Raw genomic sequence first — 13,708 nt, forward strand, 5'->3', positions numbered from 1 at the left:
TACTAAGCATTGGTTTCTTTGTAGAATGACACTGTGCTTAGTCCCCCTCTGGGTTGGTACCTGCACTAGTTTCAGTCCTGCTAGTTTGTAGCGATGATGGAAATGCTGAAGTACATTGGTATACCCTGTGGCCTTAAAGTGATAATGTAGCTTACAAAACCTATCTCTCCCCGAAGTTATTTATTTAGTAGAGAAGGGTAAACATTTTTATTCCAATTTTAGCTATTACCTGTACATCTAAGAACCCACAGTCTATTTTTTAAACATAACTTTGTAAGAGTAAATTGCACATCTTCCAGAAACTCTTTGGCATCCCAGGATTTTTTTTTAAGACGAAATACTTAAAACTAATTCTTACAGTTGCTCAACAAAATTCCTTGACTTTAAGATAACCTCTGTATATCGCATTTTGGCCAAAATTGCATGGATAATTTAAGTAGTGAAATTATAATCACTAAGTATAAAAAACAATATAGTTCTTATGATTTTATTACTCTGTAAGTTAAAATATAGAAAAAGAAGAGGCTAAGCTACTTCCTAGTTAACTTGATATTTTTAAAAAAGTCTTTTTTAATGTCAGAGCTGTTATAGCCCATCCTGATTTATTTTCAAAATGTTTCATATTGTAATTTTGAGATTTTTTTTAGCTGTTAAGTTAATGCATTTCTATACGTATGTTCTGTTGTGTTTTTATTTCACCTTTAACAGTCTTCATATATCTCTAGTGTTGAAAATGTGTTTTGTAAAAAAGGTACTGGTACCTAAAATTTTATTTTTAAAATTCTGTATATTTAAATCCGAAGCAGCTTTATATCTTGATTTTTGAGAACTAGAAGAAAGATCATAGTTTAGATGATGTGTGTCGGCAGGTGTCATTCTGCAACATTATTTGGTTTCCTCCAGAAGATATCTAGTTGTGTTTATTATTTGGAAAAATCACTGAAGTTTTCTGCAAATACTAAAGATGGAACTTCTCAGAAATACGCTCTTAGTGTAGAGGACATCTTTAAAGTTTTTGCTTATAATGTAATTTTTGTTTTAAGTTATGAAATGCTTATAAAATGTTTACTCTATATCAAAACCAAGTTCTGGGTTTTTTGTTTGTTTGTTTGTTTTTGCATTTTGGGTCATACCTGGCAATGCTCAGGGGTTACTCCTGACTCTGCACTCAGAAATTACCCCTAGCAATACTCAGGGAACCATATGGGATGCTGGGAATCGAACCCGGGTCAGCAGCGTACAAGGCAAACGCCCTACCCGCTGTGCTATCGCTCCAGTCTCTCAAAACCAAGTTCTGTCTTCAACTTTGTGTTCCTTGTGGGTATTGGAGCATGCTACCCATCTTAGACTATGCGCCTCCAGATTTGGCTTCGCTTAGTGACTGAGAAGAGTAGGCACTTGATATCGCCCTCATTATTGATCTTTTTTATTTTATTTTTTTATCCATTTATAATTTATTAATGTTTGCTCGTGGCGGCATGTGGCTGCTGTGAACATTTATATTTATATTATTTTATTAAAACACTATGCTTTACAGAGTTACTCACAGTTGGGTTTTAAGTCATAAAACGTTCCAGGTCACACTCAACCCCATGTCAGCTTCCCTTCACTGATCTCTGGGTCCCTTCCAGACCCCCGACCCCCAGCTGGCCGTCACGACAAAGCTCTTTTTAGGTTTGCTTGTTAAAGTGTGACTCTTATGACTTCACTGTTGTCAACTCTGTGGTTTGGATATTTAATACTGTCATTCCTTAGCACCACGGATGCACTTGGGTTCCTTTGACCTCTGCCCCTGCTCCCTTGTTTCTCATCTCTTTCTTCTCTTCTCCCCTCAACCTTGTTTCTTTTCTTCTTCCTACACTCAGGCCCAAGGGGCATCTGGGTATTGCCCCTTTCAACCATTGCATTCCCTCTGCCAGTTGTCTTACTGTTTTAAGTTCTGTGAATACAGCTGTATCATGATATTGTATTACATTGTATATATATTATATAATATATATTATATTGAACAATTAGGTTTTTCATTATTTCAATTTTACATATTTACTGCTTGTAAAGTGATTTGTAGTAGGTGATGTGAATTAACATTACTTAATATTCTAAAACAGAGAAAAATATTCCCATCTTATCGATAATCTGACTGCTTTCCAAAGATACCTGATTGAGAGTAGTAAAGAAATGGCGCCTTTGAAAGTCTGGGAACTACAAGGTATAGTATGTTGGTCTGTGTTAGCACAGAGTTTTAGCTATGGCTCTTTACTAAATACGCTTTTAAAAATAATAATGTTAACTAACACATAGCATGATATAAATTACTATATTGCCTATTCTTGGATAATAACTACTAATTACGTGAATAATATAAAGTATAACATACTTTTTAGAAGTATTAAAGTTGTCCGTTAAGCAAATGTTTTCTTCTATATGACAAAGGTTTTTTTTTTAATATAACTATTCTAAACTGATATATATGTTTGTGGTAAAGGTTAATTGAAAATATTAAAGCACATTTCAGAGAATCTACAGAATTAACTAAAAATCTTTACTAGAGGCTTGAGAGGCATCAATTTTCTTTAGTTTTTTATTTGAATGGCCTTTGTGTGCTTTACTGTTAGCTTGCAGCAGCTTTTATACTCGGAATTTATAAGCAGGCATTTTGTGACCAAAATTTAGTGCGAATTGAACTCTTAAGTTCTACCAGCTTATAAGTTTCTTCTTATTGACGCATCCGATATGCCAGAAACAGTAACAAGTCTCACAATTTGTTGTAAGACATTACTGGTGCCCACTCGAGCAAATCGATAAACAATGGGAGGACAGGACAGGACAGGATTATTTGTAAGCTTAACAGATCATGGGCTTGCCAGTTTCCTGTGTATTCCGTAACTTCAATTCTATCTTATGTTAACATTGACATACTATATAGTTTGGATATTGTCTCAATTAATGGGTTTTAATATATATATATACATATATATATATTCACTGTTCTCTAGGTGTCAGCAGTCAATTTTAGAATATTTTGGTACCCTAGAAAGGAACACTTAGCACTGTGCCCCAGTTTTGTGGCCCCAGTTCTCCTCGGCTCCACCATCCAGACACAGACCCCACTCATCTCTTCTTCAGTTGTTCTCCCAGGAACTTAGAATCAGAAGATGTAGGTGATGGGGGTGTTTTGGAGGAATTGAGAACAGAATACACACAATTCACCTCCCTAATGTCTACATGAGGTAGATTTGAATGGACAAGAAGCAGGAAATGTAATTTTTAAAAACTGATGTTCTCAGTGATTGAACTGTGACTGTGATAGGAGGTTTAGAAACGGTGGCTGGATTTTCAGTACATATTTAGGACAGAAAAGGAGTGAAGAATGGCTAAGATCTTCAGCTGGAGATCAGAGAATATCAAACATGTAAGTATATTTGGGGCTTAAATATGGAGCTCAGAAATAACAGGACTGGCATTTAAAAGATTGACTGAATCTTTTCAAGTGATTGGGACACATCCAGATGGCAAGGGGCGTGGTGGAGTGAACATGAGGCTTTTTTTTTTAACTCAAAAAAATTTAGTGATGAATTTAATGTTGTATATACAGACACTGATTTATAATGATGCACAAGAGAAATTTATAATGTTACAATGCAGAATCACTTCAATTAAAATCATACATTTAATCCTTTAGAAATTAAAAATAAATTTGCTGAATTATATTGTAATTACAGCTTGAACACTTGAATTGTATTACAAGGATAGCTATTGCCTATATCAATACGTTTTCCCTGACTTGCTTAGTAAGAAAATATTATTTTTTGGCAACACGTACATGAGGTTTTTAAGCTGACAGGAAGACTTTAGAAAGTTGAAGATCTCGGCGGGGCAGAGTGATAGTACAGTGGGCAGGATGCTTGCCTTGCATGCCGCTGACCTGGGTTTGATCCCCAGCGCCCCATGCAAAACAAAACCTAGTCCCTAGGCTACGTAAGGCTTGATCAATGCCTGTCACTGCCAGGGCATCCAAGTCTTGCCAGAACAAGGCCTGTGAGGGCCGGTGAGCCCGGCCTCTCTTCTGCCATCTGTCTGAGACGAAAATCACTGCTTCTGACCTAGAACACACTGACTACACTTAGTCACGCACCTTTTTCTTGTTTTAGAACTCCCATTTCAAGTAGAATAATGCTATTTACCATACCTTTCTTTTTTTATTATAATGTAGAACAGTATTGGAAAAGAAAATGAATGTTTCGTCGTTTACTGATTTAAAAGTTCTGAGCCCGTCCTGAAGTCCTTTTTCAAAATTGGCGCCTCAATGCTATCTTTCCCTCCCCCTCTCCTTCCTCTCTTCACCCTCTTCACCTTTCATTGTTGCAAGTTTTGTTTAACTTAAGTGTAGGGAAAAATAGCTTTGTGTCATATTTTCTGTGTATTTTTAAGATATTCTGTAATTTGTAGAAAACTACACAGTCAGTTTTCACGGATAATCACTCCTTCGTAAAAGGCAAAAGCCTACCTTAATTGGACCTACGTGATAACTTTCCATGGAATGCTTTTGAAAACTTAAGCGACTTCAGTCATGTCTATGTATAAAGAGATGGCCAGAAGGGTTGAGAAAGCACTTCACTTGCATGCAAATGTTTGTAGAGGTTTGCTGGTAACACTAGATTCATCAGTGCCTTTTTCCCCCCTTCCAGATCTTAGCTTTCAAGCAGCTTCTCAAATCATGTCCACTCCAGTGTATGATGCCATAAAGCTGATGAAGGACATTTCACAGAACTTCCCCATAAAAGCCAGGTATATGAAAGCTTATTGGTTTTGCTTTCATCAGAACTCTTTCTCCTTAGTTTTATGAAAATAGGTCATTTTATTTAGCATAATGATATCAATTCTATTTTGTGTAGTGTTTGTGGAATCAGGACCTTCATTTTGTATACTGACCTTTAAAAGGAGTGTTAACTTGTGTGTGCATGTGTGTATGTTCTAAGAACTTTAAAATCTTATACATATATATTTTTTTAAACTCCCACCACCATCCATTAGACAGTACAACTTACTGAAAACTAAAGGTAAGTATTCTTTACCGTGGTAAGATAAATAGGACACAGTTGGCCACAAGGTAGCAAATATAATGCCCCCAAAGTATGGTCGTCACCTTATTTACCAATTATATGAAATTCTATAGTGGTTAGGGCACAGCTTGTGCCAGCCCAAGTCCAGTCCCTGGTGTCATATGGCCTCCTGTGCATCTGTGGGTATAGCTTTGGAGACCCCAGAGCACTGCAGGGGTTGAGCTGCACCACATCCTCTGACTCTAGTGTAGAACTGGTAGGCCCCAACTCCAGTGCTGAGCTCCAGTTACTGGGTAGCAATGGACCCCAAAGGAGTGAATCCATTGGTATGAGAATCCATCACTTAGAATTTGGTTAAGTCACTATTTACTAAACCATAAAACGTGTATACCCGCATATATTTAGCCTCAGTATTAATAACTGCTTCTGTTGGTTTGGGGTTTGAGGGCCATACCTGGTGGTGCTCCGGGCTGACTCCTGGCTCTTCGATCCTCCTGGTGGGGCTCGGGAGATCATCTGAGGTGACGGGGATGAACCAAGGGTCTGCCACATGCAGGTCGCTGCCATGCCTGCTGGACTGTCTCTCTGGCCCCTTACTTGCAGCTCTTGAAATGATTAGATCAATGAAGATAGTTTTCAAAAATAGTTGTAGTTTTAAGAAGGCAGATGGTTTATTCTTTTGACAGTCATACAACTATTCATACATTCTGTTGCTGAACTTTGCTCTTAATTTGAGAATGGTCATTAAAAGAAAGCTGCAAAATTACCCACACACTATTTAAAGGCTAAATTATAGAATTGATCAGTCTCTTACAGCCACGTGATAGATAATGTTTGATAAAGTGAAGTATTTTATATTATTCTCCCGAATTCCTCAAATGATGCCAAATTTTAGGATAGAATGCACTGCACTCTAACTAGTAATATTTTAAAAATACATTGTTCTTCAAAAAAACATAAAATAAAAATACATTGTTCTCAAGTTTGAGTCTGAGAAGAACTTTGCAGTAAGAATCTTTTTAAACGGTCGCTTGCAGGTGACCAAGAACTCGGCCAGGGATCAGACCCAAAGTCTTGTGTGTTCCATTAGCTCTTGGCACTCTCTCCCTTCTGAGAAACTTGATACTTTTTAAAATTAAAACTGGATCTCCGGGGCTAAAGAGATGGTAGTGCTGGGAGGACACTTCCTTGCAAACCCCCAACCTAGGTGTGACCCCTGGCACCTCTTGTGTCCCCCAGAGCCCCATCAAGGAGTAATTCCTGAAAGCAGAGCCAGGATTGAGCCCTGGGCACCGCTGGGTGTGGCCCCAAATCCAAAAAATAGAGTGGGAGTCTGGGGACCCTCCCTAGCCTTGTTGGAACTCAGGGCCCTCTCCTAACCACTTCAGGGGCTAAGGAGCACTGAGGCTATGCTTCTCAGTGGCCACCAGGGTCATACCTGGCAGTGCATGGGGCCCAGTGCCAGCCAGGGATGCATTCCAGACCTTTGAGCCCTCTTCCTGTCCCATAAGCTTCTTTTCTTAGTTACTTTCTTCTGTTTATAAAATTGACGGGCGTGTCACTGATGAAGTGCTCTTAGGAGCCACCAGGTCCAGTCGTTCCACCTTCATAATGGAGCTGTAACAATATCTTTAGTAAATATGTGAATTCATGTTCTATTCTCGTACATATTCCAGACGAGGGCCAGAGCATAGTACAGGGAGCAGGTGGCTTGCCTTGCACATGGCCAACCAGGGTTCGATCCCCAGCATCCCATATAGTTCCCTGAGCCCTGAGCACAGAGCCAGGAGTAAGCTCTGAGCACTGCTGGGTGTGGCCCCAAAACGGGAAAAGAAAGATTCCAGATGAACCAGAATTCTTTCTATATAAATCTGAAAAATTGCCCATTTGATTAATACCTAATGATGTTGGTAGTTTCTTGGGAAGTGCAGTATCTTTGAAAAATAAATATCTAACAGTAAAGTAGCTCGGAAGGTGCAGACACAAGCCTATTATAGTCTTTTCTCCACGTGTGTGAAATACTCAACAAATAAAACTCCAGTAACATTTGTCAGAGGGGCTGGACGGAAATGGACGTATGTAGTCATGAGGCCTCAGAGAGTTTCGTTTCATTGTGTCATTGATTCCTAGACTTTGAGAAAGGATGAGTTACATCGGTGTTTATTTCCCCAGATCTCTGACCAGAATTGCTGTAAATCAAAAAATGAAGGCTGAAATACAGGAAAATCAGAAGGTTTGTTTTAATTCCTATTTAAAAAGTTTTTTGGTCTAAGTTAATATTATTTTGAAGTTGAGAGCTTCAGTTAAGTTGAATTTTAAATTTTAAAAAGTTTAATTTTTTTCTACTTTTCTGTTGTCCCTGGGGTAATCGCTCTGTGATTCTAGACAATCTCTCTCTCTGTCCTACTCCTTTCCTCGTTAACCCAATTTTCCATCCAAACCCTGCCCACAGATGTCTTTCTTCGCTGCATAAAGCATAAAGGATACTAGTCAATGTTTCTGTTTCCCATCATTTGTTTCTCTTTAACATTTGTGAGAACATGGGGCCAGAGTGGTAGTACAGTGGGTAGGGCTCCACCCCCTGCACTAACAAAACCTTGGTTATTCTTCAAAACTTAAGTCAAAAGTATCATGACTGAGTTTTTGTAGTTTTAATTTTTCTAATTGCCCTCATCAGGCTTCAGGTAGCTTTAATTTCTTTCTGATAAGCATCCTCTGTGAATTTGTTTGAACGGCACCACTGGATATAAAAGAGGGGATAAGGAAGGAACAGGTGGGGAAAACAGGCACATCCGTGTATCAGCATTGCATGATCCGGTTCTTCATGCCTCATTTAGCAGGTGATGATGCTGTTTGAAGGGCTCTAAGAAGCTTCCCACCTTTTGGTCCAGTTGTGGGTAGCAGAAAATACCAAGGTGACTTATTCTGTCCTTTTGATGTTGATCGAGGCCCTATGACTTGCCTCCTGGCAGGGACTCCGAGTGCAGTCATCTGGTTGCTTTGCATTCTTACTTCTGCTCATCCTTCCCCGTTTCTGGCTGCTAAAGGACAAAGGTCATAAAAAGGAGCCAAGATCACCTGACCTCGTGGGGACATGAAATGAGCCACAGATTCTTCTTTCCCGTGGTATTTCCCTGAGGTTTGACCACATGTGACTTTGGTATTCTTTAACTAGAAAAAGGCCACAGAATAATCATCAAGTATGTTCAAATTTTTCCAGTTAACTTTTCCATCGATTATGTTGTGCTTTATCTTTCGCTCTTGAAAATATTTAAGAAATGAGGCTGGTGGGGTAGGGCAGAGGTAGGACATGTCTCACGTGTTGCCGACTGGTTCGCCAGACCACGGCCTGCTGCGTGGCATGGGGAATCCCGGAAGTACCTCATGCTGGGGCCCTTGACCCTCCAGCCCTGCTGGCTGTGGATGACTGGGAGGCCCCCAGATCTCTGGGGCATCACTTTGGAGGCTCCCCAACAGGTAAAAAATGTTGTAGTGTTTGAGGGGCTGGAGAGATAGTAGAGTGGTCTGGAGGTTGCCTTGAACTGGGTTCAATCCCTGGTACCCAGCGTGGTCCCCTGGGCCCATCAGCAGTGATCCCTGAGTACAGAGCCAGGAGTTAAGCCTGAGAACCATTCCAAAACCCAGTAATAAGCAAGGTGTTTTAATGTTTAAAAGAAGTTTAGTATAGCTTCTTGTTCTATGTAACTGTCTTTAATTTTTTTTGGGGAAACAATTTAAATAAATGGCAACTTTAGGATTATTAGAAGAACTGGAAGAGGAATAAACTGTAGCAAGGCCCACTGGCTTCAGTTGTTGGTTCTGTCTATGACTGAGAAAGTCACCGGCTCTCAGTGGCTTGAAAACACAACTAATTAGAGAGTTTCAATTATAACCTTTGAGCATATTTGGAATATAACTGCAAGAAGATAGAAATAGTAGAAACATTGTCAAAATGACAAATGGAAGGTTAAATTATTATCAAAAAAGGTTATTCTAATATGTTCAGTGCTGTATTTAAATTATCTAGAAATCTCTCAACCCTAGAATTTGCTTTATCCTGTCATTATTTTCATGAATTATTTGGGCATTTAAAATTTAAATATGATCTTCATTTGCATAATTTGGTATTTCATTATCAACTTGGCTGGGCAAGCTGATTTCAACCATATTATGTTTTGAATCAAAGTTAGTCTAGGTTGACACCCTGTTACTCAGTTAAGAATTTGGGAAATTATGACCCATGAAAACAAACCCTAGGTCTCGACAACAGAACTGAGGCTATTGAGTATGGGGTGGAGGAAAAGCAGATGGAAGGGGCTGAGGGATGGGGATGGGAGGCCTGTGAGTACTTTGGTGGTGGCTGAGGTGCAGTAATGTTTTATGTCCAGTTGTAACCCATGTTGCCTCTAGAGGGAAAAAATACACAATATAGCTCAGATAGAGAAGGGAGCACCAAATAAAGGGAGTTGGGAGGATCCTCCCAGGATGGGAGAAGCATGCTGAAAGTGGACTATAGACCAAACATGAGTGCCACTCAATGCCTCTTTTGCAAACGACAGCACCCAATAAGAGAGAGAGAACAAAAGGGAATGCCCTGCCACAGAGGCAGGGTGGGGTGGGGGGATGGGGGGTATAAGGGATACTGGAACCCGTGGTGGTGGAAAATGGGCACTGGTGGAGGGATGGGTATTTGGTCATTGTATAAGTGAAACCCAAGCACAAAAATTTGTAAGTCTGCAACTGTACCTCATGATGTTTCACTATTAAAAAATTTTAAAAAATACACAATATAGTACTTGAGTCTAATAGGAATAATAAGACTGCATCCAGTCCAAAACAGTTACATTTATTATCCTAAGACTCAAACATGGCAACAAAGATGATAAAAATCTTAGATTATAGCAAGAATAATGAAACATTTCCAGCAAAAGGAACAGAAAGGGAAACTTCTCAGCACCTTCCAACTGAAATGTAAGGCTACAGTTGTGTAGAAGGGAAGAACGGAGAATTGCGTAGGGTTCTGGTAAGGACAGTTACAGAAATTATCAGCAAATACCCTCAAAAGGAAAAATTTCAGTGAGTGTACAGACAGAACTAAAAGCAGATAGTAGAGAATACATGTGTGCGGGTGGGGAGAGGCGGAGAGAGGCCAACACAGGAAAAATTAAAACTCAGTATGGGGACCAGACGTTCACTCCAGAAGCCAGTATCCTTGAGTGTCAACTTGAAGGGAGAAGATGCTGATGACCAGAACCTCTAAACCAAGTTGAGATCTGAGAATCTGGCGAAGATGGTGCATTGACTGATCCAACTTACATGATAAGGAAACTTCAAAAAAAGAAACCTGGAAAATGGATTTTGCTTAGTGCCCCCATTCAATCTCTCCTAATATCTGGTCCAGGAAAATATGTTAGTTTTTCAAACTAATAGGTCAAAGTAGTCCACACAAGACCACGGTGTGAGGGGAAAGAAGACTGGGACTCTGCTCTTGATGGAGAAGCCTCTCTAAGTAGAGAAGGATTGCCCAGAGCATTCAGACGTGTGTTTAGAATGTTAAAGGCTGGGGTGATGGCTCAAGGGACTAGAGTGTCTGCATTGCATGCTTGAATCTTTGGTTCTGTCCCAGGTGCTTCATAGAGTACCACTGAGATCGACCTTGAACACCATAGTGGAAGTAATCACTTCCTGAGTATATCTAGGTACACGTCCCCTACTTCGCCAAAAAAAGGAAGAACTACTTGCAGTTTAGAAATATAGCAACTCAGAAGGTGGCAAGACGGGGGTGGGGCGCGACAAACCTCATGGGACGGGGGGGCGTTCCGGCCCATCCTTCATGCCCTACCGAGGTCACCAGTTGCCCCCCACGAGCGGCTCTCCGGCACGGCCATAGCCCCAGAAGCACAGAAACCAATCTCTTAATTATCTGACTCTCAGTAGAAATACTTCCAGGGTTAATAAGTAAAATAGCAGAAATCATTTAATTCTTGAACCCAGCTGTAGAAAGCAAATCATTTTGCAATGCTTTTTCAGCATGGCTGATTTGGGGGGGGGGGGGTAAAGTCTAAATAATAATGGTGCAACTTTTATCGAAACAATGAAGCTAGTCAAAGTAGATAAGAGTGTTAACTAGAATTCATCTGCCCCACAGGCATGGGGGGGGGGTGGGAGGGGTTTATTGGGGTTCTTCGTGGTGAAAAATAAGTATTGGTAAAGGGAAATGTGATTGATATTTGCATGACCGAGACTTAAACCTGAAAGCTTTGTAACGTTTCCCACAGCGATTCAATAAATAAATAAATAAATTTTTTTAAAAAAGAAGGTGGCAAGAGAATAGCAGGGCATGGTCAGACAATACATGAAAGTAGAACTGGTAGGAAAGTTTAGGGCTATAGCAACTCGTGATAAAACTATTTCAGAAAATGATTTTTGCAAAAGGCTGGACAGAAATAAGAAATGCAAAGAAAGTAAGACAAGCAAAGAAGTTAAAGGTGACAGCTTATGAGAATTAGCCAAACCTATAATGGAGTTCCTGAAATAGAAAAATAGGATGTTTTTAAAACTCTAGTTAAGAATTTTTCTAAAATAGAATAAATAAAAGGATGCAATCTGTAACTGGGAAAGCTGGCCAAGAATGACTGTTGATCATTAGGCTATGGAACTTTATCAGAAATAAAGGGAATCAGTTGTGTATTTTATTAAAAAGGATCATACGTTGTTCAGCAATTAACAGTGATGCATCTATAAAATATTTAAAGAGACAAAAGCTAATATTTCAGGGTGATCTGTGTATATATATATACACTATATATACACATGTGTGTATACATATATATTACAGAAACTTATAAAATTTACTTACAAAAATCATAAAAAAATGCAGGGAATTTGTTGCTCATAAGAGCACTTCAGAGGAATATTTTACAGGCAAGAATTGATTGAAGAGACTTTGGCAAAGTAACTGCCTATTGGACCTTGAATATGATCAATATGAATATGAAAAAGCTGGAAAATCAAGGAATGAAACTATATATATATATTTTTTTAAAGAATGTAGTTAACCACGTAGGAATATATATATATATATGAATTAAAAAATGAGCAGAGGAGAGTCAGCAAGAAGTGGGCCAAAGCTAGCGTTATTTTTTTGTAAGAAGAAAATGCACATTTTAATAGTTACTCGTGGAACACATGTCTAAATCTTTCCAAGTCTTAAAAAAACTGAATGCACTGATGAAATAGACCATTTGTGATGACCTTTAGAAAAAGACATCCAAAAAGCCCATGAAAAATTGACAGTTGAGTCCTACTATAGCTGTTATATTTTAATAAACATAAATAAGGCGAAAGTATTAGCAGACATTTTCTGTTTGGATCATTAGACTAAAATAATGTATGCAAAATAAAAAATGTTTTTCATAAATTTCAAAGCGGACAAAGGTCTGTCAAACACGTAACTGTTGCCTGAATAGCAATCTTAATATTACAGAGAGAACCAGATTCAGGCAAAAAATGTTAATGACCAAAAAATTCCATTCACAGCAAAGAGTGCAGTTTCTGAAAACATAGCTACTGCAGAGCATGTGAACAAGACAAGATGCAATATTGACTTTTCATAGAAAATGCTTTGTATTCCCTCAAAATACTGATCAAAGTTATACAGAGACATCCCACTTTAATTATTCAAAAGTTCTGATGGCATACTCTCTTGGCAAGTATCTTTTTGCGTGTGAAAAATGGAAGGAAAAAAGGAATTTTCAAGATCATCCTAAAATACACTCAAAGTATTTTAGCAGTTTTATTAATCTCACCTTATAACCCCTGTTTTGAGGATCTTTGTTCAAGGCTTTTTTCTGGCATAACTCCTTGAGAGAACCTGCAGTTTAGTATAAATCAGTCTTTGATGTGCTTTCTGGTTGAGATGTTGTAATATTCTCAGGAATTTGGATCTCAAGTACTGCTTCATTCCCATCATGAGCAGACAGACTTCACTTTGCTACTCAAGCCAATTGTACATAGTGACGCTCTGATTTAGGGGTAAGTGAGTCCACAAGGGAACAGTAGAAGCATACAGTTAAGCAGGAAGATGGTGAGGTCGGGTGCAAACCACTTTATTAAGTCTACGTTTCCACATTTTGGCTCCATCTGCTCACTGACAGCTGTGGGTGAGTTTGACAAGTTGTAGGGATGGGTGTGGGTGATGTGTAAGGTTCTTTCACAGCAGTGCCTGGGGGAGAGGTACTGCCGCTCTTGAGCAAGGATCCTTGGTGACCCAAATCAAACCTGAAGAAGACTTCAGGTCATAGTTCAAAGTCCAAAAGGAGCCTCAAATTTGACCCAGTTTGATGCCCAGTTTAAAACCATGGATCAGAAGTAGGGTATCAGGGCCACCTGCTAATTGTAACTTAGGCAGATCTTTACATGTCCACATGTTAGTAGACAGATGGCTGCTTAAAAAAAAAATCATGATTTGCAAAGTTAGTGATAATTTAGTTTTAGGCACGTAATATTTCAGCACCAATTGCCAGTTTACCAGTGTCAGCGTCCCTGCACCACTGTTGTCATACTATACACACACTCACACACCCCGTCTGCCACCTTGACAGAAAGTTTGGTGGTTGCAGCTGACCTCTCATGTTTGCAGGTTG

At 39.2% G+C, this 13,708-nt stretch overlaps 1 protein-coding gene across 1 annotated transcript in view; it reads left to right on the plus strand.

Moving 5' to 3' along the window:
• The window catches only part of UGGT2 (UDP-glucose glycoprotein glucosyltransferase 2), a 128,100-nt gene that overhangs the window by 34,502 nt on the left and 79,890 nt on the right, over positions 1-13,708 (plus strand). Inside the window, exons 8-10 of the mRNA XM_056109679.1 lie at positions 2,109-2,209; positions 4,689-4,788; positions 7,236-7,296. Coding sequence (XP_055965654.1) covers positions 2,109-2,209; positions 4,689-4,788; positions 7,236-7,296 — 262 coding nt within the window. The remainder of the gene's footprint in view (positions 1-2,108; positions 2,210-4,688; positions 4,789-7,235; positions 7,297-13,708) is intronic.

This window comes from Sorex fumeus, unplaced genomic scaffold (genome assembly GCF_029834395.1).
Source record: "Sorex fumeus unplaced genomic scaffold, SorFum_2.1 ptg000008l, whole genome shotgun sequence".
In the NCBI taxonomy this organism is placed as follows: Eukaryota; Metazoa; Chordata; class Mammalia; order Eulipotyphla; family Soricidae; genus Sorex; species Sorex fumeus.